Source organism: Nannobrachium achirus (assembly GCF_963921795.1).
Source record: "Nannobrachium achirus genome assembly, chromosome: 16".
NCBI lineage: Eukaryota > Metazoa > Chordata > Actinopteri > Myctophiformes > Myctophidae > Nannobrachium > Nannobrachium achirus.
In genome coordinates, this window is record NC_137823.1 from 43,496,608 (window position 1) to 43,521,942 (window position 25,335).

The following is a 25,335-nucleotide window of genomic DNA, read 5'->3' on the forward strand; positions in this document are numbered from 1 at the left end:
GTCTCTTTGTCTATCTGTACTGGTTATTATGTTGGTAAATTAAAGTAAAATAACTACAAATGCAAAATGTAACAAAATGGTCACTTTAACAAGGTACTATAATTATATTATAGGTATATATAGTTATATATTATATGTACTTCTTCTTAAAATAAATATATCATGCCTGTTGCTAAGTGCGCGAGCAAGACACCAGTCATGTTGCCATACCTTAGCTTTTTCTGAACTGACTCCACTGGCTACCGACTACGCCACCGTGCCCCCAGCGACGATGTTGTTAATCGATGACTCGAACCTGACCCTGCCTGAAAGAAAAGAATCACACCCATGTGAATGCTGATGATGACGATGATGATGATGATAGACCCACATAACATCATAGGGCTGGGCGATATGGAAAAATACAATATCACAATATTTTTACAGCTTTATCACGATAATTTTTTATGTTGGTTTTTATGGTTATTTTTCAAGTTACTTAAGAGTACAACCACCTACAAGGTAACAAAAAGTAATGGCAAAAGGAGTAACAGACCATTTAGACCAGGGGTGTCGAACTCATCTTGGGGTGAGGGCCGCATTGGATGAAAGGCGACTTGATGAGGGCCGAACCAGTCGCGGATCGGATGGCATGCACACTCGCGCACATGTTCGCTCTGTTTTTCTTCCTGTCGTCTCAGCCACTGCTGTAGCTAGCAGTATAGCAGTATATCATTTTACAAATTGTGTTCATTATTAAGTAAAATAGCTACTTTCATTATTGGTATTACAGTTGCAGTTAGGTACGAGAGATGCTATTTGTTTAAAGGAGTAGTTCATCCCCAAAATGACTTTTTTTTCTTTGATTACTCACGCCATGGAGAATTGAGTTCAATAATATATTTTTATTTTATTTGTCGCATTACTAAGACAAAAATGTGATAATAGTACACTTCCCCCCATTGATTCCGGATGGGGACCCAAATGCATTTGGGTCCCCATCCGGAATCAATAGGCATGCATTTATTGTAATCAAATTTCTGTTTTAGGAATGAGTCTACATTGGCTCCATGGCATTTTGGGGGTGAACTACTCCTTTAAGAAGTGCCAATAAGAATAAACCATTTGATAATAGAATAATTCAATTCCTGATAGTCTCCAGTACACTATAATTTGTAAATGGCTAAAAAAAATATTATTGATGCAGGACAATAATTATTTTTTATTGTATTTTATAATAAAAAAAATAAAAGTAATGAACAATAATGGCATATTCAGAAAATATCGGAATAATAAAACTTTTACATTTTTATTATTATTATATTTTTTAAATAAGTTATTTTTTTAACAACATTAATTTCCATGTCTAATATGTGTAATCTTTGAGTACAGTTCGAATATTGTAGGTATGTTCAGGTATTATTCATAGCCAGACCAACCACCCTATTCCTAGCAATGCTGTCATCTTCAAAGAGAGAGAGAGAGCTGGTCACTTAACATTCCAATCAATCAACTCAATCACTGCCAGGTGGGAGAAACCTAGCCTGCAGTGTACAGACATTAGTTAGGTTAATTCTTAAAACAATCATAACTCTTGACAGGAATGGGCTAGAGACTTACTTTCTTTTTCTAAATGCTCAGAAATGTATGCTCTAGCCTGGGGGGCCGGATTGAATCATCTCGCGGGCCGGATTCGGCCCGCGGGCCGTATGTTTGACATCCCTGATTTAGACCAATGGTCCTCAAAGTGGGGTCCAGGGACTCTCTGGGTTCCTTTTGGGAGGTCTAAATTGATCCTTACATTACGGGTCCATTTGGTTTCATTTGTATACGGTCAGAGTTAAGGAGAGACCTTGACATTTTAAAGTTTGAGAACCACTGATTTAGACCAAAATACAGGTTTAAATGAAATCAGCATTGAATCTCTGTATTAACAATTCAACTGGATCTTTTATAAGGGTCCCTCATTGTATCACAATATGTACGATCACCATATCGCCCATCACGTATTGGAGCGGGTCGCACCACTCAAAAAGAAAAGTATTACAGTACTATCGATAATTGTCAGGACTGAGCTAAATAAATAGACAAATTGTTCCAAACTACTATTATTTCTGGTTGATTAAATCACACCCCCAGTGCCGCACCCCCAGGGGGTTAAGAACAAAGGGATATTGATGTGTTCATGTAGCCTATTATTATATCATAGTTCTTTTGTAAAGAAGAAATTGTTCCTGACTTGCAGTGTGTGTAAATAAGACGGATGGTTCATTAGTAAGCAACAGTATTGTGTTCTAACTAGAGGTTCGCGGGCCTTCGGCCCGCTCACATCTAGTTAATTTTTTTTAAAGTAAAAAAAAAAAAAAAAAGTAAAAAAAAGTAAAAAAAAAAAAAAACAGTTAAAAAAAATAAATTAAAAAAAAGTAAAAAAAAAAAAAAACAGTTAAAAAATAAAAATAAAAAAAAAGTTAAAAAAATAAAAAAAAAAAAAAAATTGGGGGGAACTATTGTGGCGGAACTATTGTGCCGCAGCGCACGTTTCCGGTCGGACATATTTGACCGCCGGACGCACTTCCGGTGCCACAACCATAGAGTATAAAATAGAGAGCGGACGAGCCCCGCCCCCACTATCATTTCAATGCAAGTGCTCAGTGGCGTTTTGAAGCAACGGCTACGTGCTAGCATGTAGCTAATCCAGGTGCATTCTGGGGGAAATTGGAACCAGCGTGGTTCCAAAATGACGTCACGCTGCTCTCCTCTCCTGTCTGGAGTGGAGGGGGTGGGGCCAAAATGCGCGTTTAGGCTGCAGTTCCAACTTTGGCCACCATCGGGGTTGCTTCAAATCTAGCCCTGGGTTCTGGGGGCTTGGCCACAACTCCGTGTGCCACGTGAGGAGTTGTTTTGTTTGTCGCGCTAATGGTTTTGTGGATCAGCTGTGAGATTCAGTGGGCTGGGTGGAGCGTAACCGTGACAACAGCTGCTTGCAGGCTTGTTATATGTGCTGGTGTAGGGTTACAGATCCATGGGCTGGGCGGACGTTAAGATCCCCTGGACTGGGCGGACGTTATAGCCAATTGGAGTGCTGCATTTGGGCTAGCGAATCAGCGGACGGCATAGAGTTAGGGGCGGTATTCCTTACGTCCTAGACAACGACTACCTATGAGTTGAAGTCGATGTAAAGGGGGCGTTAATGGGCTTGGAAGTGGGATGCGGCAATAGGAGGAATGTATATATAAGATGGGCCACACTGTGTTATCTTTACACAATATGCTCACATAACATCTGTCTGGCCTCAAGATCCTGCAGTCACACATAATTATAATCAGATTTTTTGGCATTCACATTTATCTGTGTTTGACTGTCAATTCCTCGTGTCAATTATGTTTTATCATCAGTCAATCAAATGTTATGATTCAAAATGTAAGCGTTGGCTTGGCAGCGCATTATCAGTCGATTCAATTGCTTTCCACAGAGAATGAGAGAGAGAAAGATATATAATTTACCACCATTAGAGGCATTTAGCAGAGGCTTTTATGCAAAGACTTACCAGTCTCTCCCTCCCTCCCTCTCTCTCTCTCTCTCTCTCACACACACATACACACAGACACACACACACACACACACACACACACACACACACACACACACACACACACACACACACACACACACACACACACACACACACACACACACCTGCCTTATGTATTCCTGGTGCTAGATGAGCGAGATTCTGGTCGAGATCATGGTCGTGCCATAAAAATATCGACGTTGATCTACCTTAGTGACGGGAACTATCGTACGCCAACGGAAGCCTGACTGAATCCGCCTGACCCTTGGGACCTGTGGGCCATGGGTCGACCCGCGCATCACTAGTGTGTGTGTGTGTGTGTGTGTGTGTGTGTGTGTGTGTGTGTGTGTGTGTGTGTGTGTGTGTGTGTGTGTGTGTGTGTGTGTGTGTGTGTGTGCGTTTGTGAGGACACAAAAGGTTTGAAACGCAGCTATGATAGCTAATTAGAGCCATCGTCCACAAGAGCCAACACAGCGAAGTAACACAAACTGTGACTGACAGGCAGACAGAGATAGAAAGAGACACAGAGAGAGAGAGACAGAGAGGAAACAGAGGGAGGCATGACAAGAGAGAGAGAGGTACTGGTATGGAAGGAGGGAATAGAGAACGGGAGCAGAGCGAGAGAAAGGAAAGGGAGAATATTGTCGTTGTTGGGTGAAAACCTTGTACTGTACAGTATGTCCAAAACCGTTCGTTTTGCATTTATCATTTTAAAAATGATTTAAACTAGTGAAAACAGCCGATCTATAAGCACACAACACCTCGCGCCACGAGGCGTTGTGTGCTTGTAGTTCTGCTGTTTTCACTACTTTTGTGCGACGGCCTTGTACGATGAAGCAGGGCTTTGCTTTGCGAAAGAACGGACACATTTGAAACTTGGAGATACAAGGTTTCCGCCCACGACAACGACGATATGACAGGCGAATGGAGGATATAATAGGGGAGAAAAGGAGAGGAAGAGAGTCTAATGAAATATTTAGAGACACCAGGAGTAATGAAGAGACACAGAGACTAGAGAGAGATCCCAGAAAGGACGAGAGAAAAGAGAGGGGGGGGGGGGGGGGGTAAGGATGAGAAATAACAATGACGGAGACAGGAAAAGGTGAGAGGGTCACACAATAAAATCAAGAGAAAAATAGAGTCCCCAACACTGGTGAATACTCAGCTCTGATTTGTTGCTTCAACGTTTCGATCCGTTTGGATCTTCTTCAGGAATAATACAGGGAAATGGGTGTGTGTCCTTATAAAGACTAGCTTCCACTATGATTGGCTCTAACAATGAGTGTGGACCACCTAAGCTCATACCAATCGGGCCATTTCTCCAGTAACAAAAGGCAATAATCAACACAAAACCAACATGTTTGCATCTATACATGAATATTACATATCAAGAAATACAAAATATACAAAATAGTAATCAGGAACCGGATCAAGTATAGGACACCAATAAGTACCAGTTAATCACATTTCATTTCAGAATTACTTAATATTAATATGTCATATTTTGTCCCCAGCCTTCAGATAACCTACTACAAAGACCATGAAAAAGAGAGAAATGTTTGACAGTTAAAAACAAGTAAAAACAGTAAGACCAATATGCAGTATAAACGGGGGACATTACCCCAAAATAGTACTCTTAGGTACACTGGACCCAGAAAACTATATTATGGACTACATAGTAAAGTGACAGAAAAGGTCTAATGTCTAAATATTCATTCAAGTATTTAGGGTGGACATCCTAGCAAAGTATCAATATCACCACCCCTAGGAGGCAATTTAACCCGCTCAATGCCCAAATACCTCAATGAGGAAATACAGTGTTGGGCTTGGTGGAAGTGTAGGGCCACAGGGTTTTTAACATTATGTCACTCCTGTGTTCTGAGATTCTTGTTTTTAAGGGTCTCAGAGTTTTGCCAATGTATGCAAGCCCACACACACACACACACACACACACACACACACACACACGCGCGCGCGCGCGCACACACACACACACACACACACACACACACACACACACACACACACACACACACACACACACACACACACACACACACACACACACACACACACACACACACACACATTTGATCATGTAAACCACATTGTTTGTTGTACAGCTAATAATGCCCTTAATTTAAAAACTTTTGCCTGTGGTAGGATGATTGAATGTATGACATTTAGATGTGAAATTGCATTGGGCACATCTGCCACACTTATAATTACACCATCTGGAATATCCGATAGGAAATGTGTAGGTGTATCCTGACTCAAATGTGATCTGACCAGGAGGTTCTTAAGATTGGGTTCTATGCAGGGAGAGTCTGAAAAGGCTCTACCTAGGGTGGGGTCTGACTTCAAAATATGCCAATGCTTTCTGATCATCGCCTCAAATTCTTTGCCTAAAGGGGAGTACTGTACATAACAGTTAATTTGTTTTTCTTTTTCATTTCTCTCCATGCTTTTGAGGACACTCAAGTTGGGTACAGACACTAAATTTGTCTTTGGCTGGTTTGATCCAATCAGCTGGATACCCACGCTGTTTAAAGCGATTTGCAAGGTCTCTTGCACGATTGGTCCACACTACAGATCCTGCGTATCCGCTTGAACAGTAAAATCCTCATTGTTAATTTAACTCTGAGGGGTGAATTCCCTAAAGGACTGCACTGCTTTTGCTTCCACTATATACTGTATATAAACACACACGATAAGACGAAAAGAAACCATGTCATGCTTAAAGCTCCCACAAAGGGTGAAATGCACCACTAACTCGCCCTGCCAAGCGAATAGTTTATCAGTAGCCTCGCAACAGTCAGACTCTCCACAAGGATAGTCTGGGACCTGTCCATAGACAACTCATTACGATGACGTAGTTACTCACACGCAAAAGTTATGTGTTTTCCCAAAGACACAGTCTCTGACATGAAAGACAGAATTCTGGATCTTGTCAACAAACACCAAACGGTGAAAACCCTGATTCTACATACTGGCACATATGACACAGAAGAAAAACAGTCAGAAATCTTAAAGGAGAATTTCAGGGCTCTATTCAACACATTGAGCTTCCTGAACAGTGACATAGAGCTTTGGATCAGCGGTCCCCTACCGCCTATGAGAGGCACAGACGAGAATTTCAGCAGACTGTTCTCTCTGAGCAAATGGCTTTTAGCTGCATGCACCGACAAAAATGTGCATTTTATTGACAACTTCAGTTTTTTCTTCGACAGAAGACACCTATTTGCTGATGAACGGCAACTAAATAAGCTAGGAGCAAAGATATTTTTGCAGAATGTTCTCCATGCTCTGGCCTTGGCCAGAACACAGCAATCCAAAACAACAGATTGTGATGAACAACTCTTATCTGCAACCCACGAAGAATCCATAACAAGAGATAGTGTTATGGTTACTGAACTGCCCCCCTCGGCCGAGGGGGGAACGGCCTTGGTGAACGGAGGAGCTACCGTTGTCCCTGCCCTCCCTGACGAGGAACTGATTATGGTGAACGGAGGAGCTTCCGTTGTCCCTGCCCTCCCTGACGAGCATGACAGTATGGTTACTGAACTGCCCCCCTCGGCCGAGGGGGGAACGGCCTTGGTGAACGGAGGAGCTACCGTTGTCCCTGCCCTCCCTGACGAGGAACTGATTATGGTGAACGGAGGAGCTACCGTTGTCCCTGCCCTCCCTGACGAGGAACTGAATATGGACAACATCTCCGCTGAAGAGTGGAGTAGACGAATGAATGCAGAGTTGGAGTCACTCAGGGAAATGTTCGAAGAGGACAGTAATGAAGAAGAGTTTTGTGGATTCCCTGCTTCAGCCGTGGCTGGCCCGAACAGTGAGCAAAGTGAACTGGCAACTGACAACGGAGAGTTGACAGAGGAAGAGGAGGGGGCGGGTACAACCGCCCCATCACCCCAATCCTCCTCTTTCTCCCTATCTCCAATGCCTCTTCTAGAATTCACGAATGGAATGAATGAACTCATTAACACTGCGTTAAAAATGACCCCGGCCAGACACACGGTCAATGGCCCGGCGGCACAACCACCACAGGACAAACGCCCGGCACCACAACCACCATCCCTGAAAACGCCTGAAATTGCCCCGGCCGTACCCCAGAAATCTGTGGCCTGGGTGTTTTCGCCCCCACCCATCCCTCCACGACCACAACGACAGAAGACCCAGGCCTCCCAGCTGGACAATACGTTTAGCCGTTGATGTCAGCTGGGTCCATTATACCCAGCAACTAACGTATCTGGACCCGATGCTCCTTCAAGCGCTTTTATTAAGCAGGCTCACAACATTTCTACTGTAATTTCAAATAGAGAGTCCAGGATAAGCAGTGGCTCTGCTAATTTAGCTAACTTAACTTACATTCCCTGTAGGGGCTATAGTACAGTAAAATGTCATAAAATAAACCTGGCACTTTTTAACATCAGGTCACTTTTAAACAAGTCCTCCTCTGTAAATGATATAATCTGTGAAGAGAAATTAGATATAATCTTTTTAACAGAGACATGGCTGGGCAACGATGGAGCTTTTGCACTTGGCGTCGCCTGCCCACCAAACTATCACTTTATTCAATCAGTGCGCGAAGGAAAAAGAGGCGGAGGCTTGGCATACATTTTCTCTGACATTTTTAAATTCAAGTGCCTGTCCTTTGGAAGTTTTTCATCCTTTGAATATCAAGCTAACTTATTTGAGAGTCAATCCTCTGTTCTAATGATTACGATATATCGCCCACCAAAATGTAGCAAAGCCTTATTTCTTACAGAAATATCTGAACTTCTATCTATCTGTTCCACGGACTATGAGAGAACCCTTATTGCTGGTGATACTAACTTGCATGTGGACACTGTTACTGATCTTACAGCTATGAGTTTCTTACAGTTACTGCATTCCCTTGATTTTGATCAGCATGTTACCGGGCCAACCCACAATCAAGGCCACACCCTTGATCTTGTGATCTCTAAAGGGCTAAATATTTCTATGGACAGGATTATCGCTAAGCCTGATTTATCAGACCACTATTTACTGTGTTTTAATATGACTGTCTCTGATCTAGAAAAAAACAATAGAGAATATACTATAAAAAAGAGATTTTTCGGTTCCTCGGCAGCAGAAGAGTTTGCCAGCCTTCTTGCGTGTGCACCCCGCCTTCCTGATATTCCCTCAGTAAATGATATGGTTCAACGTTTTAATCTTAAATTGGAGTCAGCTCTGGATATAGTGGCTCCTATGAAAACTAAAAAGAAATATAATTCCAAAGTAACACCCTGGATAAACGATCATATACGTTCACTCAAAAAACAATGCCGCAGAGCAGAGCGAGCTTGGAGAAAAAATAAATTAACTATCCACCTACAGATATTTAAGGCGTCAACAGCCACCTATAATAAAACCATGCGTCTGGCTAGGCAGGCCTATTTTTCCGGAATTATTAATGAGAATAAGAACAATGCTAGGGTCTTATTCTCTACCATTGAACGCCTTTTAAACCCCCCCCAGTCCTACAAGCAGTCACTCCCTGCCTCTAAAGCAAAGTGTAATGAGTTTGCATCCTTCTTTGACAACAAAATTGTTAACATTCGAGCTGGTATTACGAATAATACTGTCACAAATGCAAATGCGGTTAATGGTGCCATGTGTAAAAGCATCGATAAATCTAGGGGGAGCCTAGTATCATTTTGTGCAATTGATGAAGAGGAACTTCGTAAAACCATATCGCAAATGACATCGTCTTCTTGCTCGCTGGATGCAATACCCACGCCGTTTCTTAAAGAGGTTGTAGACTGTGTTATTGAAGATATCCTAAAAATAGTAAACAGCTCTATACAATCAGGTGTCTTTCCAGACTCACTGAAAACGGCTGTAGTTAAACCCTTACTCAAAAAACCCAACCTTGACCCGTCCGTGCTGGATAATTATCGACCCATCTCTAATTTGCCTTTTCTGGGCAAGGTCCTAGAAAAAATTATCTTTCATCAATTGGATGTGTTTCTGCAGAACAATAAGGTGCACAACAAATTCCAATCCGGCTTCAGGAAAGGACACAGCACAGAAACTGCACTTTTAAAAGTTATTAATGATCTTAGGGTGGCTGCTGATAACAAAGATGTGTCCGTTCTCCTACTGCTGGACCAATCGGCGGCTTTTGACACAATTGACCATACAATTCTAATACAACGTCTCGAACACTGGGTAGGACTGTCAGGTACAGCTCTGTCCTGGTTTTGCTCTTATCTGACAGGCAGAAGCTACTCTGTTAATCTAGCTGACTTCGAGTCAAACAAACACAACATCTGCTCTGGTATTCCACAGGGCTCGATTCTTGGTCCTTTATTATTCTCCCTCTATATACTGCCGCTGGGAGAACTTATTTCCGCTCACGGTGTGAATTTCCATTTCTATGCTGATGACACCCAGTTGTACCTTTCGGTGGCTACGGACGACCCCTGTGCTCTAGACCCATTGCTGACGTGCGTGTCCAGCATAAAATGCTGGATGAGTGAGAACTTTCTCAAGCTAAATGAGGACAAGACAGAAGTTCTCATAATAGGTTCTACTGCCCAGAGAGAATCAATAATAAATAGACTTGGTAACCTGGCTAAAGAAAATAACACCTCTGTTAAGAACCTGGGGGTGATCATTGATGCTGAATTAAATTTTAATACACACATTAATCATGTCACGAAGATTGCCTTCTTTCACCTTAGAAATATTGCGCGAATTAGAGCCTATCTGTCGCTGAACGATGCAAAAACGCTGATCCACGCTTTTGTTTTCTCTCGGCTTGATTACTGCAACGCACTTCTCTCTGGTCTGCCAAAGAAAACAACTGACAGATTACAACTTGTTCAAAATGCAGCAGCCAGAGTTTTAACAAAAACTAAGATAAGAGAACATATTACTCCAGTTTTAGCGTCGCTACACTGGCTCCCGGTTGTTTTTAGGATTGATTTTAAAATTCTTTTACTTGTTTATAAAGCTCTAAATGGTCTGGCACCTTCGTACCTCTATAACTGCCTGCATAGATATGTTCCAACCCGCCCACTCAGGTCCTCTAGTGCAGACCTACTTGAGGTGCCAACAATGACATATAAAAAATATGGTGAAGCAGCTTTCTGCTTCTATGGACCGACAGCTTGGAATAAACTACCACTACACCTAAGACAGGCAGCCTCGGTGGATAGCTTTAAAGCACAGCTCAAGACCTATTTCTTTACTCTTGCTTTTAGCTAAATTTTTTAATCCCTATGCTGCTATTGACGTCCGCACGGCTCTGAAATTGTTCTTCAATGTTCTATGCTTTTATTTTTTCTTGCTTTATTGTAATCATTTTACTTATCTCTTTTTTATGTATTTTTTATTTCTATTTTACTTTTTCTCTGTTAAGCACGTGTGCTTCATTTTATGCTCTGTAAAGCACTTTGAGCTGCATTTCATGTCATGAAAGGTGCTATACAAATAAAGTTTTATTATTATTATTATTATTATTACTTTGACTGACAGGTCCAGTCAGTAGCCACCAGTGCATCAAAACTAGAGATGTTACCGATCAATCGGCAATGGATCGGATCGGGCCGATCAAAGCGTGATCGGCGATAATCGGTGGTTTAGATCAAAAGGTAAATTCACCGATCCGATCAGATCGGTGCATCTGATCAACCAGCCGTTCAGTAAGCCCACTTGAGGCCATTTTGGGGTATTGTTTTCCACAGTGCTGAAGGAATAATTAGTTACTGCTATGATAATAAATACATAGTAATGCTGGTAAATAACTATAAGGCAAATATATAAATGAATTCATGAGCGAATGAATGAATTAAAGTTAAAACATTAACATTTAGAAAATATAAATAATAACTTGATCGGATCGGTGATTGATCGGGATCGGGTGATCAAACTTGTGATCGGTGCTCGGTGATCGGTTCCAAAAAACCTGATCGGACCATCCCTAATCAAAACATCGTCGGCAGAACAGCAAATACGTCTTTTCCAGACAGAAATTCCAAAAGTGCAAACTATATTTTTTAAGTTCTGAGATGCCGTTGATTTCAGATAAAACATTGCTTAATGCAGCTTTTATTTGCGATTTGTGAACTTGCGTCGGGTATGGGGACCGCCATGTTTGTTTTCAAAATGCGAGAGGTGCAGCAGCCGCTCGACCAATCAGGAGTGTGAGGCGGGTCGCTCCTAATGCATCCAAATTTGATTGGAAATTACAAAATAATTTCTTGTAATGATCCCAAACTGAGAAAGGAAGCACATTGGTGATGACATAGCTCGGGATGGCCTGCCAGGCTAGCGTCTCAGTAGTGCTCCGACGCATTTTAAATGAGGTAATTATGAATACATTTGCCAAAATATTCAGCCCCTTTTTCACCCCTTTTTTTGCAAATGAGCCACATTCCCCAAAAAAGGTCCCAAACACCAGCACTAATAGCCATACACAGAGTGAAGGTTATTAGCATACTCTCCAGAGGTAATTCAAGCACATTTATAAGTGATGTCACACCCAGACCTTCTAATGATCATTGCAGCAGTGATAATAGCCAGGCGAAGGCCTCATCAAGCCAGGTGGGTTCCAGAGCTTTTGACCAAAGCGCTGATCTATGTGAATTGGGACTTGCAATGCGGCTCGTTTGCGTAGCAAGGGCTGAATATTCTGTGGCAACGAGAGGCTATTTGCTTGGCAACACCTCTGCTAGAGTCTAGTAGAGTCTAGAGGGGTTAGGGGTTATCAAACTCATTTTAGGTTGCGAGCCAGATTTTGCCACACAGGTTTGTGCGACCCGGATTTCTCTCTGTGCTTGCATCATGCGTGTGCAGGGGCGTCACAAGGGGGGGGGGGGGGGGGGGGGGGGAGTGGGATTGAGTTACTAGGAGCTTTAGCTATTGAAAAAATTGCAGATCTGCGAGCTTGTAGATCAGCTATTTTTGAAAAGTGAGAATGGATGCAAATCTTTGAATATATGTGTTTTTTTAAGCGAACATTTGTAACACAAATTTTGCTTCTGGGGGTCCCTGGAACTAAATATTTTGAGATGGGGGTCTGTGGCCAAATACATGTAATTTTGGGGGTCCCCGTCCTTCACATGAAAAGGTTTGAGCACCACTGACATAGAAACATAGGTTTTTCAAAAAACCTTAGAAGGATTTGAAATATTCAAAGACTTGTGTATGTGTGTGCACTCGCCGCTCAACACCATTGTGTGACATATAACTTCCTGCGTGCAGGAGTTCTTCTCAATGTCCAAGTGAGAGATGGAGGGAGATAGACAAGTGAAGACAGTAGAGGCGGATATATTTTTATAGCTGTATCAGGCAGTGTAACGAGAGGCCTGCATGCTAATTGATTTACTTTTAATTATTACCCCCATTCTTTCAATTAAACTGCACGCTTCCCCCGGCGCCGCGGCGATGTGAGCATGTCATCAGCACAGCTGAGTCCTCTGTTCCTTTGATCACAGCAACAATAGGACTAAAAGCCTGTGTGTGTGTGTGTGTGTGTGTGTGTGTGTGTGTGTGTGTGTGTGTGTGTGTGTGTGTGTGTGTGTGTGTGTGTGTGTGTGTGCGTGTGTGTGTGTGTGTGCGTGTGTGTGTGTGTGTGTGTGTGTGTGTTTCATATCCGTGTTGGTACAAGGTCTACCAGATACAGATACATGACAGCGATACGCTTCACTGGCTCAGCTAACACAAGCTCTCTCTCTCCAGGCACACACACACACACACACACGTACGCAGAGATTCTCTGCTTTCCTCTGTACTTCTCTCTCTGTCTCTCTCTTTATATAAAACCTTCCCATTCCATGTCTGATCTGATCTGATCTGCTGCTTTGTTCTCTAAAGAACACACACACACACACACACACACACACACACACACACACACACACACACACACACACACACACACACACACACACACACACACACACACACACACACACACACACACCCATGCCTCAAAGCATTCTTTGTTGTTGATTTAAGAAAAGACAAGACGAGATCCGATAAGATAAGTGATTTGGAGATCTATCTATAGCAGCAACATTATAAAGCTCCTTTCAATTTAGACATTGAGGTTGAGGTGAGAGTCAACAACCAAACCACAATGAATGTAACAAGTAAGACGCCTAAGGGCGAAAAGCAACCCTAAAGGGCGAGGTCGCACCATGTCTTGGCCATCTGGCCTAAGGGATTTGGTTCCCCTGGCATCATAGGGATCTTCAATTCTCCATATATGGCAATAAAAGGGATTTGTTTCCCCTGACATTACAGTGATTATATTGGCATTCACAGATATGGGCTTAATATTGATGACACCATATATGGGCATAAAGGGGATTTGGTTCCCCTGGTATCTTCACATCTCCATATATGGGTATAAAAGGGACAGTACTTGAGAACATGTAGCCTACTTAGTTACTTTACACCCCTGCTATCAATACATTTAAATGTACAGTGAATATATAAAGGAAATGAATACTTATGTACTATTTATTAACAATGAATTGCCTGTTGGTGTGCTCGCACACACAGCCACTCTCAAGTAATAACAGTTCTAGACCCTGATTCAGTACTCTGGTAATGTGAAGTGCATAAAGTTGAAAGATAGATAGACGTTGCCACCTTGTGGTGAATGTTTGGAAGTACAGCTAATCGACCAGTATAAGTTAAGTGGCAAGTGCTGTGTATGTCCTAATGTTTCACAAATCAGCAATAATGTAATTTATAAAATAGTATGCATCTATGTATGTATGTATATATGTATGTACGTACGTACGTACGTGTTTAGATGTGTATATAAATAGTGATTTGAGTTATTTCGGTTTTGTAAACTCATATTTCTTTGGTCTATGCATTCATTATGTCATCTTGGCTACTGTATCACTTGAATGTAATTAACTAATATAACGAAATGTAATATAATGTAACCCCAGGGGGGTCCCCAAAATATTTTGGGGGGGTCCCCAGATGAATAACTTAATGTGAAACATTGTTTTCTCACTCAACAGTAAACAAACCAACATAAAGTTTAAATGTATAGAGTGTACAATTAAAGGACTTTTTAATACCTCTAAAATAAAACATGAATAAACATTGGCCAAATTGTCAAAATAATAGAGGCAGAAATTGTGAAAATAGCAGATCTACATGCTCACAACGCCTCGCAACGTGAGCATGTAGATCTGCTATTTGTACAGTAGAACTGTTGTCTCGATGCCTCAACTCTTAGTGCTCGTCAGGGTGTGGGGTCCCCAGTTAAAATATGATTATTTGGGGGTTGCGGCCTGAAAAGGCTGAGAAGTTACCACTGATGTAATGAACTAGTGTAATGAAATGTAATATAACATAATGTAACATACTGTAATGTGCTCTCTGTGTATCCCTCCCAGCGGTGGCAGAAGTCAGGGACTCACCTGGAGCACCTGGTCTCTCGGTTCTGTCTGGACTCAGAGATGGCTCTGGATGGACTGGACTCTTCACGCATGCTGGTCATCAGCCCCTGTGAACTCAGTGCCTACACACAAAGATGGGACGTCCCCTTCTCTTGACCCCGGACCCCCGAAACCCTTGACATTTCATCTCTGTGAACTTTGAACTTAACGACACAGATGTGGACATAAAAAAAAAAAGTTGCTGGCCAATGTGACGTTTTTGAAAGCTCAAAAAAGGCAAACGTTGGAGTTCATCTTTGATCGTCAAAAGAAAAGTGCATGAACTTGTCAGTTACGCACTGAATAAAGGGTGGGAACTTAAAAAGATTCCAAGGACCCTGAGCTGACAGGAGCCCTCGGAGATAGAACGGTTTGTAGGTTTTATCGTTTAATAAATAACATTGAGATGTCAGGGTTTATAGGTTTTATGGTTTCATAAATAATACGGAGGGTTCCGCAGCATGGCTGGCTGGTTACAGGTGTGGGAATTCTGCCAAGACAAAGAGCTTCTGTTTCCTTCTGTTGGTGTATGGAAAACCTGAAGGAAAAGCTAAACACAATGAACTTTACTTCTTCAGGAGGCTTATGGGTGTTAATAACTGAGCACATCTCCCAAGTTGCTCGTATGCATCTGAGGCTGTTTTTTTTTGGAAATAATATTTTTTGACTGGTTCTGCAAACACTGAAGCACTGATGACGTGAGCCGCCAGCATGCACAAAACCATGAGACTTATCTTTCCTCTCCTTGAGAACTGTCTGACAATTCACCGGAGCAATGCCTCTAGGAATCTGAAATGTATTTTTCTCTAGATTTATTTGAGCACAAGTCACCAATTCAAATCTCAGATCCACTACTTTACTGCTAACGTGATTGATTGCAGGTTGCATCCTTAAGGCCTAGGATTATTGACTGCTTTAACTATAGAAAAATAGCAGATATACAAGCTCACAGCCCAGCACCAAGTGCCGCGCTGTGAGCTTGTAGATATGCTATTTTTTTTAATCGTGAAAATTAGAATTTTGACCCGATTCTATAAGTGTCTTTTGAATCCTTCTAAGTTTTTTTTTTTTTTTCTTTAAACCTATGTTTCTATGTCAGCAATCTGGCTAGCCATTGTCAAAGAAAAGATCCTTTTCACTTAACTCTTTTAGTGCTAAAACCGAACAATTTCGGTTCTTTTTTTCAATCCAATACAATTTTTTTTTTTGCTATTTTACTTACCCTGAGTTGCTTGTAGAGACGTGGGTGGTCCTGGCTCGTCCATCGCTTTCCAACGAGCCATTCTACGTGTTCCAACGATTTATTCCATTGAAAATGGTTTAGAATAAAGTTTAGAGCCCCCCAAAAAAAACTCATTCTATGCACGACGTATCCGAGGTGCCGAAACCGAACAATTCCGTTTTCTTTAATAAAATGAATTAAATAATCGGAGGCCTCAACAAAGCCTCTGTCTAAATTTTCATCCAGGCCGAAAACCGCGATCTCTTTCCACCGGCCCGTAATCGGGTAACGCCGCCTCATCGCGCCACCCAATCCAATACGTTCTCACATCTTTAGAGCCCATTTTCTCTGAACTGTGTTCCTATGGAAGCTAAATAGCCTCAAATCGGGCTTCTAAAAAAAAAGAAGCCTATAGCCATCTATTAACTCTCTTCATCCGGGTCATGTTCATTCCACTGTTCAACGTGAAATGAAGATCCACTGCTGCGTGGGTACCCGTATGTTACAGTGGTGGCCTACGGGGGAATGTCTGGCACTTTAGCGGCCTCTTGTGGCCCTTGGCAGTCATCGTGTTAACAGTTAACAGCTCAGTTAGTCTGTTCTTGAGAGACTACTATGTCAGTGGTTCTCAAACCTTTTCATGTGAAGGACCCCTGTAAAAAAATATTCAAATCTCAAAATATTATAGTTCCAAGGACCACCCAGAAGCAAAATTTGAGTTACAAACGTTCGCTCTAAAAATACATATATTCAAAGATTTGCACACATTTTCACGACTTTTTCAAAAATAGCAGATCTACAAGCTCGCAGTGCGGCACTCGGTGCTGCGCTGTGAGCTTGTATATCTGCTATTTTTCAACAGTTAAAGCAGTCAATAATTCTAGGCCTAAATGGGTTAAAAGTGTTTTATTTACATCCCTTAGGATTGCAACAATAAACATGCATGAAACACCAAAAGAAACTTTCCTTTGCGAGACAATGCAACCTCTTTGACCAGTTTTGTGTCTATGCTATGCAGAATAAAAAAAACTAAAACAATAATCTTTTAGAACACCACAAACACAGCACCAGGCTTGGACTAGCTATCGGGAAGTTTGGGAATGTTCCCAGTGGTAGCGTCCCACATTACATGAAATATGTACGTATAGGCTATGGTGCATCTCTCTCACACACAGACATGCAATGTCACATGATTCTCCATAGTCCCTCCACTGACGGCCTTAGCAATGGGTGCGTTCGGAAATGCGCACCGGGTGTGTGCTCAGTGTAGTGAGTGCAGTGGGCGTGACGTTGTGCGTTCAGTGTGGCTTGTATACGAACGACCAGTTAAGAGGCAGCTGTGTGCTTTTTCACAACTCTGAAGGTAAACTTTCTGAAAAGCAGCAGTTGCTAACGTAACATTGATATTGAAAGGAAATGTAATTCATAACATTGGCATACCTGCTGTTAGTTTACATGTTGATGCGTGTGAAACTATCAAGCCCAAACGACCAATTAAGCTGCAAATGCTGCATTTTGCGGTCATTTCCTCCATTGTTCACAGCTGAGAAGCGCTCGAGAAATGGCCAATGGCCATGAAAACCAACCAATCAAAACACCGCACTGACGCACCATGCCGTAAAACCCCAACTTCTGAGTAGGGTTGGGGAGTGTGTGCACTCAGCACACTGGTGCGCCGCGCACTGGATTTCCGAACGACAACGTACCAAGTGCACGGAATAAACGAACGAGAACATGGCACACCAGTGCGTTGAGTGAGCATTTCCGAACGCACCCTATATTTCACCCATTTTGGTTGAGGTGGGCCCCTCCCTCCCAGAGGGCCCCCTACTGACATGAAAGAATTGAACAACTCAGCCATTTACAGTAGTGGCCGGGGGCCACATTAGTTCTTCTAATCTGTGCTAATGGTGCTCCCAGATGCTTAAAGGAGTAGTTTACCCCCAAAAATGTATTGTTTTCTGTCAATTAAACACCCCATGAAGCCTTGAATTCGTGGAGATTCTTTTTTTGTTTTTGTCACATTCCTAAGCCAGTAATTTGATGACGGGGTGGCTGTAAGAGACCCAATTGGGTCTCCGCCGGTCATCAAATTATTGGTTTAGGGAAAATGTGTGATAGAAAATAAGTAATTTTGGGGTGAACTAATCGTTTAAGGCCATCACTGCCCCCCTCCCTAATCGAACTTGCCTCGGCTAGCACAATCACAACAAGGTACCGTATAAGTACTAAGGATGTAACCTAAGTTACATTTTCTAGTGTTCCCATGTTCCAGTGCTCTTTTAGTCTGAAGTCAGTCTGTGACTCCATAACAGTGAACACTGTTTTGCTATTTCAGCTGCCTACAACAGGAGCAGAAACCCCATTGAGGTGTTTCAGCTGGTGAACAGGTTGCTTTTAATCCACTCGGTGACAGACGGTGTCATCATTACAGAATCACGCCCCAAAGCACAAGCAAATAATGTCAGCAAACGGTATACAAATGGGTCACCATCAGGCGTCAGTGCAGTACTGTGCTCTTTCAGCACACGTGCACACTTGCACGCATGCGTAAACACGTGCACACAGACATACAGTACACATTAGCTTCAGAGAGAGGGTGAGAAATGATTGCGATACACCGGAGGGTTTCTGCTCCTGGTGTGTGTGTGTGTGTGTGTGTGTGTGTGTGTGTGTGTGTGTGTGTGATAATGCAATTCTAAAAATGTTGCCTTTGAATATTAACCATTGTTATGTTGCATCTCTTAATTTTACATGAATTATTGTTGAATAATGATTCATTGGTTTGTGATTGGTTTGTGCTGATAAGCCCGGTCAGGTACAAAAACAAATAGCCTTACAGACCTGTTTAGATGAACTGCTTAATAGCCAATAAAGAAGTGCAGCCCCTGTCCCTCTGACTCCATTGTCCCTCTGACTCTACTGTCCCTCTGACTCTACTGTCCCTCTGACTCTACTGTCCCTCTGACTCTACTGTCCCTCTGACTCCATTGTCACTAGCATTGATTCACAACCCTGGGACTGTATTTATAGTCACAGGGTTACACTACAATAACAGGGTTGCGTGTTGTTCAATTCACTCAGCAGGTACATCTATTATCTATGGCAGGGGTCTTCAACGTTTCTCAAGAGATGAAGCAGGGGCCACCCCCCTTCCACTACATATTGTACAAGTAAGACACCCCAAGGGTGAGAAGCGACTGTCAGGTCGCACTGTCAATGTGTAGCGTTGTGTTGGATTCACATGTTAATGTATATTTTCAGACAATTAACCACTTAAACCCTCAATACTTCTGTTGGAGTTTGGAAGCGCTCGTTGGAAATCACTCAGTCAACGGTCCTGCATACCACCTGTTTCGAAATTGCACATAATGCAGGAGGCAGCAGGACGTTGCGTTATTGAAAACGAACGCTTCCAAATTCCAACACTTAGAAAAATAATCACCTGCACGGAATGTATTGACAGAAAGTAGCTGGATTTTTTATGAAACAATAACTTTGCAGATAGGAACAGCCACTTCAAGCATTCTGTACAGCTGCAATGTTGGTGAGTTTAACGTTTAATCAATCAGATACTGTAGGACTTTTCTGTTTGGATTTCAAGGGATTTCTTTACAGTTTGTCAGAAACTTTACTTTTATTGCCTCCACCATGCCTGTCTGTCCGTCCATTTGTCTTTGAGCAGCTAATCTCCGGCAGCGTGAAAGTTTTCACACACACTACTACAATAATGTCTACATTTTGGCCAATAACTGTTGGTCATACAATGAAAATGATTATATTTTCAGGATTCCTTGACATAACATAGCTCATTTATGCCTGGCCTGACATGATCTCAGATTCTCCAGATTTCATTCCAATTGGCTATGACTGCCTTCCAAAGTGGCCTGGGACCTAGGTAGGCAACCCAACCTGGTGTAGACCTGCACTTCGAGTACAAGGACCACACTTTTCTAGTTTCTTTATTTTTTTCTGTTTTCAGGAGATGGGAGATGTACCTACTGTAGAGGAGTGATAAGTACAAAAACATTGATTGTGTTGGTTGTGCCATGTGTTTGTTTGTGACATAAACCAGGGCAACCAAATGAATAGCAAGAGTCCATCATCCATGATGACTAGCCATCCAGCTATGTGTGAGCCACATGCAAGGGACATCTGTGTGCACCTGTCAAATTCATAGAAGGATTTCAGACAAAACCAACATTTTATGTCGGCTACATTAATACATAAAGAAAACAAGCCTCACATCATCCAGCAGAGGGCAATATTAGCCACTTTTAGCTACTGTAAGAGCCTCCAGACAGACTAGTGATGATGGATGTTCTATTAACATGAATGAAGACCTCTTCCTCCAGTGCTTCCTAATCCTTTACTGAATGTTCTTGTGTTCAGTGATGTAATGTGTTTGATTTTGATTTGATTTGATTTATTTATTTACACAATAATAAATAAATAAAAAATCCAAAGTTAACATTATTAAAAGACATGGAAATAAGTGCAGGCGAGAAAGGAAACCTGTCACGGGGCAGCCCGTGCCCTAAACACACAATGAGTGAGGACAATGTAAACACACCTAACTACAATCCAATGCATTTCAATGTTTGCCTGTTTATTGAATGATTGGGGTGGTGGTAATAAGGGGTGTGGTCACTTCTCCTGTGTCTCTCCTGGAACATGCCAAGTGCTGTGGAGGAGAGGGGTGTTTCTGGGGTTTCAGAGTAGTGTTTATTTAAATTGTCAATCAGTTTCTACACAAATTATATGTATTTAATTGTAACGCATCTTTAAGTATGTATAGGTTACTTTTATACAATGGGTTATGTTGGAAGTATGTAAAAGGAAGTATATGGAAGTAATGCTAATTGGTGCTGTGTCCTGTGATACAGTCCACTCCTATTTAAAGGAGGCCACAGGGACTGATAAGTAAGTTAGTTGGATGTGGGCAACAACACAGAGAACATCCCTAACCCTCCGGCTCCACCGGGCGCGCCGAGCGTCAACGTTATAACGCTGGGAACGCTCCCGCTTTAATTAATGAAGGGTGCTCCACTGCCAACGTCTACGTCGGACGTTCAAATCCCCGGTTCATTTTTTGTCACCGTCTTTTTGGTGGAGTCCTAGCTTGGGGGAGAGCTACAGGTCCTTGCAGTGATCAAGGTTTATCCCAAAGAGAGTTTTATCCAGTTGGGTTTTGTTTTGTTAGTTTGCCTAAGTATTTGTCTATTTGTGGAGCTCCCTATACATGGCCGTGTGTGTGGGTATGTCTGCGTGTCTGTCTGTCTGTAGCCTACAGGACCTTTTGTGACCACACGAGGGCGCTGTTGTTCAGGCCAGGCCAGACACCCACACACACACACATACACACACACACACACACACACACACACACACACACACACATACATACACACACACACACACACACACACACACACACACACACACACACACACACACACACACACACACACACACACACACACACACACACACACACACACAGCTCCACTTCGAACAGAGGTTCGATTTTTGTATTTAGACCAGTAGTTGCCTGGTCCAGGTGCATACCACTTAGGCATTGCCACATAGGCATGGATGCCTGCCGGCGTTGCCGGTTCGATTCCCAATCCGGACAACCTTTGCCGAGTGTCACTCCCCATCTCTCCCCCCATTTCCTGTCAGTCTACTGTCCTATCAATAAATGCATAAAAGCCAAAAAACAAATCTTAACAAAAAAAAAGAAAATACAGCACCTTTAATTACATATTCTTATTATTGAATGAATGAAGTGTGTGATAATGTTTCAATATTCCACCAAACACCATTGGATTAAACAAAAAGTATGTTCACCAGTAGAATCTTAACTGTTTTGAGCAGTAGCCTGCCGGACTGCATGTTCATGTGCGACTGTGCGTGCGTGCGTGTGAGTGTGCGTGTGCACGCGTGCAACTGTGCATGGGCACAAGCTAATTTCAGGCATACTTAAAATCTGGTGGTATTAAATAACACAACATACTAAATAAAACAGTCAGGCTACCTCATCATATCGAATGAAAAAGTTAGCTTGCTCTGCAGGTTTGCCGACTCGTAGCCAGACCTTCCGAGAAATCTACTCATTGGTAGGCGGAGAAAAGGCCGAGATATATAATTATCTGACATGTGAAACTAACTTCCAGTAAAATGCCCAACTACGTAAGCCTCGCATCTTACAATATCTTACATTCCATCACTTCTCTGTCAGGGATTTTCCTGACAGTAAATTGTGTTGATGTCTGATTAAACCCTAGCATATTCTGGGGAAATATTATGCAGAAAATAGCAGATCTACTCGCTTACAAATTACAATGCGAGGCATTGTGAGCTTGTAGATCAGCTAATTTCAGCGAGAATATTTGATGTAGAGCAAAAACAGAAAATACACTAGTACAGCCCTGAGGGACGTACTCCGGTCAAGCACAGTGTTTAAGTGGGAAAACAGATTAGATCAAAAGTATTCTCAAAACGACTTGTTCATCATCCAAATCATAGTCACGTGTGCACACTAGTCACTTGAACCCATTTAACGTTATTTGGAACATGCATGCAAAATCTGCAAATTAATGATTGTGTACAATTGTCAGCTGTTTCCTACTCTCCTGCTTATGTCATGTTGAAAAAGATGCACAGTATTATTCTGGTTCTCTGTTCAATAGATGTTCCTTCCAAAACGTCTGTCCTTATTCGATGACTGGCTCTCAGGTTAATCTTAACTTCAGTGAAAGGGAATCAGTGACGCTTTATTTTAACATAGTTTTTATTGGGGGGTATCTTGCAGGTTAAAGCACAGGAAAATAAGTTGGTTTCTCCTTTTAAGTAGAAGGAACAAGGACAAACGAACAAAAAGACAACAGACAAATAGACAAGAAAAAAACTAAAAAACAACAACAAATCAGCCAAAACAAAAAAAGTAGTAGACAGCATCCACGACGGAAAACATTAGGTAATAATCTTAGTGGTATGCAGGAAAATATAACCCAGACTGTTCTCAGGAACTTGAGGGGACACCTTGAGCACGGGTTCCCGACATCAGTGACGCTTTAGGTCAACCAGTCTAAAATAGCTCAGTCAGTGGTGCATCTCACAAAGGTTTTTCGATCGGTTATGATGTGGATGAGAGAATCTGTGGCCTGACAGACAGGAACATCAGGAAGTGTTTTGTTGTTGTTGTTTTTATGCTATGCATGCAGTTATGTGGTTGTGTAGTGTTTTATTTATTTTCTTTTCCGTGTCACCATGACACCGGGTGTCAATATTACAGTAACTCCTGTCACATTGATATACCCGTGTGAACTGAGCAGTGGAGGCTGTGCACCGCTGGGTGAGAGGAGCAGGGGTTGAGATGTATGGGTAAAATATGCATTGCAAGGTTGCTCAACAGTGTGTGTGTGTGTGTGTGTGTGTGTGTGTGTGTGTGTGTGTGTGTGTGTGTGTGTGCGTGCGTGCGTGCGTGCGTGCGTGTGTGTGTGTATTATGGCCTATGCCATACATCTGTGTACATTTTCAATTGTCATTAAAACCCTATAGCCACAGTTTATATCAGAAAATGCATGTTAACAAGATGGCTAAGCTTTTTGATCTTGTTTCTAATCAATGGTTCAAGGATCTGTCATGCCATAGAGTTTTATCCAGTTGGGTTTTGTTTTGTTAGTTTGCCTAAGTATTTGTCTATTTTTGTATTTAGACCAGTAGTTGCCTGGTCCAGGTGCATACCACTTAGGCATTGCCACATAGGCATGGATGCCTGCCGGCGTTGCCGGTTCGATTCCTAATCCGGACAACCTTTGCCGAGTGTCACTCCCCATCTCTCCCCCCATTTCCTGTCAGTCTACTGTCCTATCAATAAATGCATAAAAGCCAAAAAACAAATCTTAACAAAAAAAAAGAAAATACAGCACCTTTAATTACATATTCTTATTATTGAATGAATGAAGTGTGTGATAATGTTTCAATATTCCACCAAACACCATTGGATTAAAAAAAAAGTATGTTCACCAGTAGAATCTTAACTGTTTTGAGCAGTAGCCTGCCGGACTGCATGGTCATGTGCGACTGTGCGTGCGTGCGTGTGAGTGTGCGTGTGCACGCGTGCAACTGTGCATGGGCACAAGCTAATTTCAGGCATACTTAAAATCTGGTGGTATTAAATAACACAACATACTAAATAAAACAGTCAGGCTACCTCATCATATCGAATGAAAAAGTTAGCTTGCTCTGCAGGTTTGCCGACTCGTAGCCAGACCGTTGTTGTTTTTATGCTATGCATGCAGTTATGTGGTTGTGTAGTGTTTTATTTATTTTCTTTTCCGTGTCACCATGACACCGGGTGTCAATATTACAGTAACTCCTGTCACATTGATATACCCGTGTGAACTGAGCAGTGGAGGCTGTGCACCGCTGGGTGAGAGGAGCAGGGGTTGAGATGTATGGGTAAAATATGCATTGCAAGGTTGCTCAACAGTGTGTGTGTGTGTGTGTGTGTGTGTGTGTGTGTGTGTGTGTGTGTGTGTGTGCGCGCGTGCGTGCGTGCGTGCGTGCGTGCATGTGTGTGTGTGTGTGTGTATTATGGCCTATGCCATACATCTGTGTACATTTTCAATTGTCATTAAAACCCTATAGCCACAGTTTATATCAGAAAATGCATGTTAACAAGATGGCTAAGCTTTTTGATCTTGTTTCTAATCAATGGTTCAAGGATCTGTCATGCCATACTAATTATAAACTAAATCATTTGGAAATGGTTTGCATGATGTAATCCATTGTGCTGTTTGTATAGTTTGTTTGGAGACATGGATTTACTGTTTTGCAAATGTAAAGGCTGATTTGAGATATTTACCTTTTGCATTTAATAAAAACAGTAAAAGTGTCAGTGAATCTTGTTAAGCTTCCAGTGTGCTAGGAATTTACATTCCAGTGATTGTGGTAAGTAGAACTTAAAAGTGCCACTTCGAAAGTGAAAGCAGCTCGCCTGCTCTGCACCTTTTCTGACTTTCAGATAAGTATAATTTTGTAAGAAAAACAAATTCATATCAATCAATCAATTAATCACTCAAAGTTAGGGCTATTATATTGGCCATTTAAAC

General features: G+C 42.0%; 1 protein-coding gene across 1 annotated transcript in view; it reads left to right on the top strand.

The window, feature by feature from the left end:
• The window catches only part of galnt14 (UDP-N-acetyl-alpha-D-galactosamine:polypeptide N-acetylgalactosaminyltransferase 14 (GalNAc-T14)), a gene marked incomplete at both ends in the record, with an annotated part of 177,534 nt that extends 162,423 nt beyond the window's left edge, over positions 1 to 15,111 (top strand). The window contains one exon of the mRNA XM_080744560.1: positions 14,953 to 15,111. Within this exon, the coding sequence (XP_080600686.1) occupies positions 14,953 to 15,111 (159 nt within the window). The remainder of the gene's footprint in view (positions 1 to 14,952) is intronic.
• Positions 15,112 to 25,335: the final 10,224 nt, after the last annotated feature.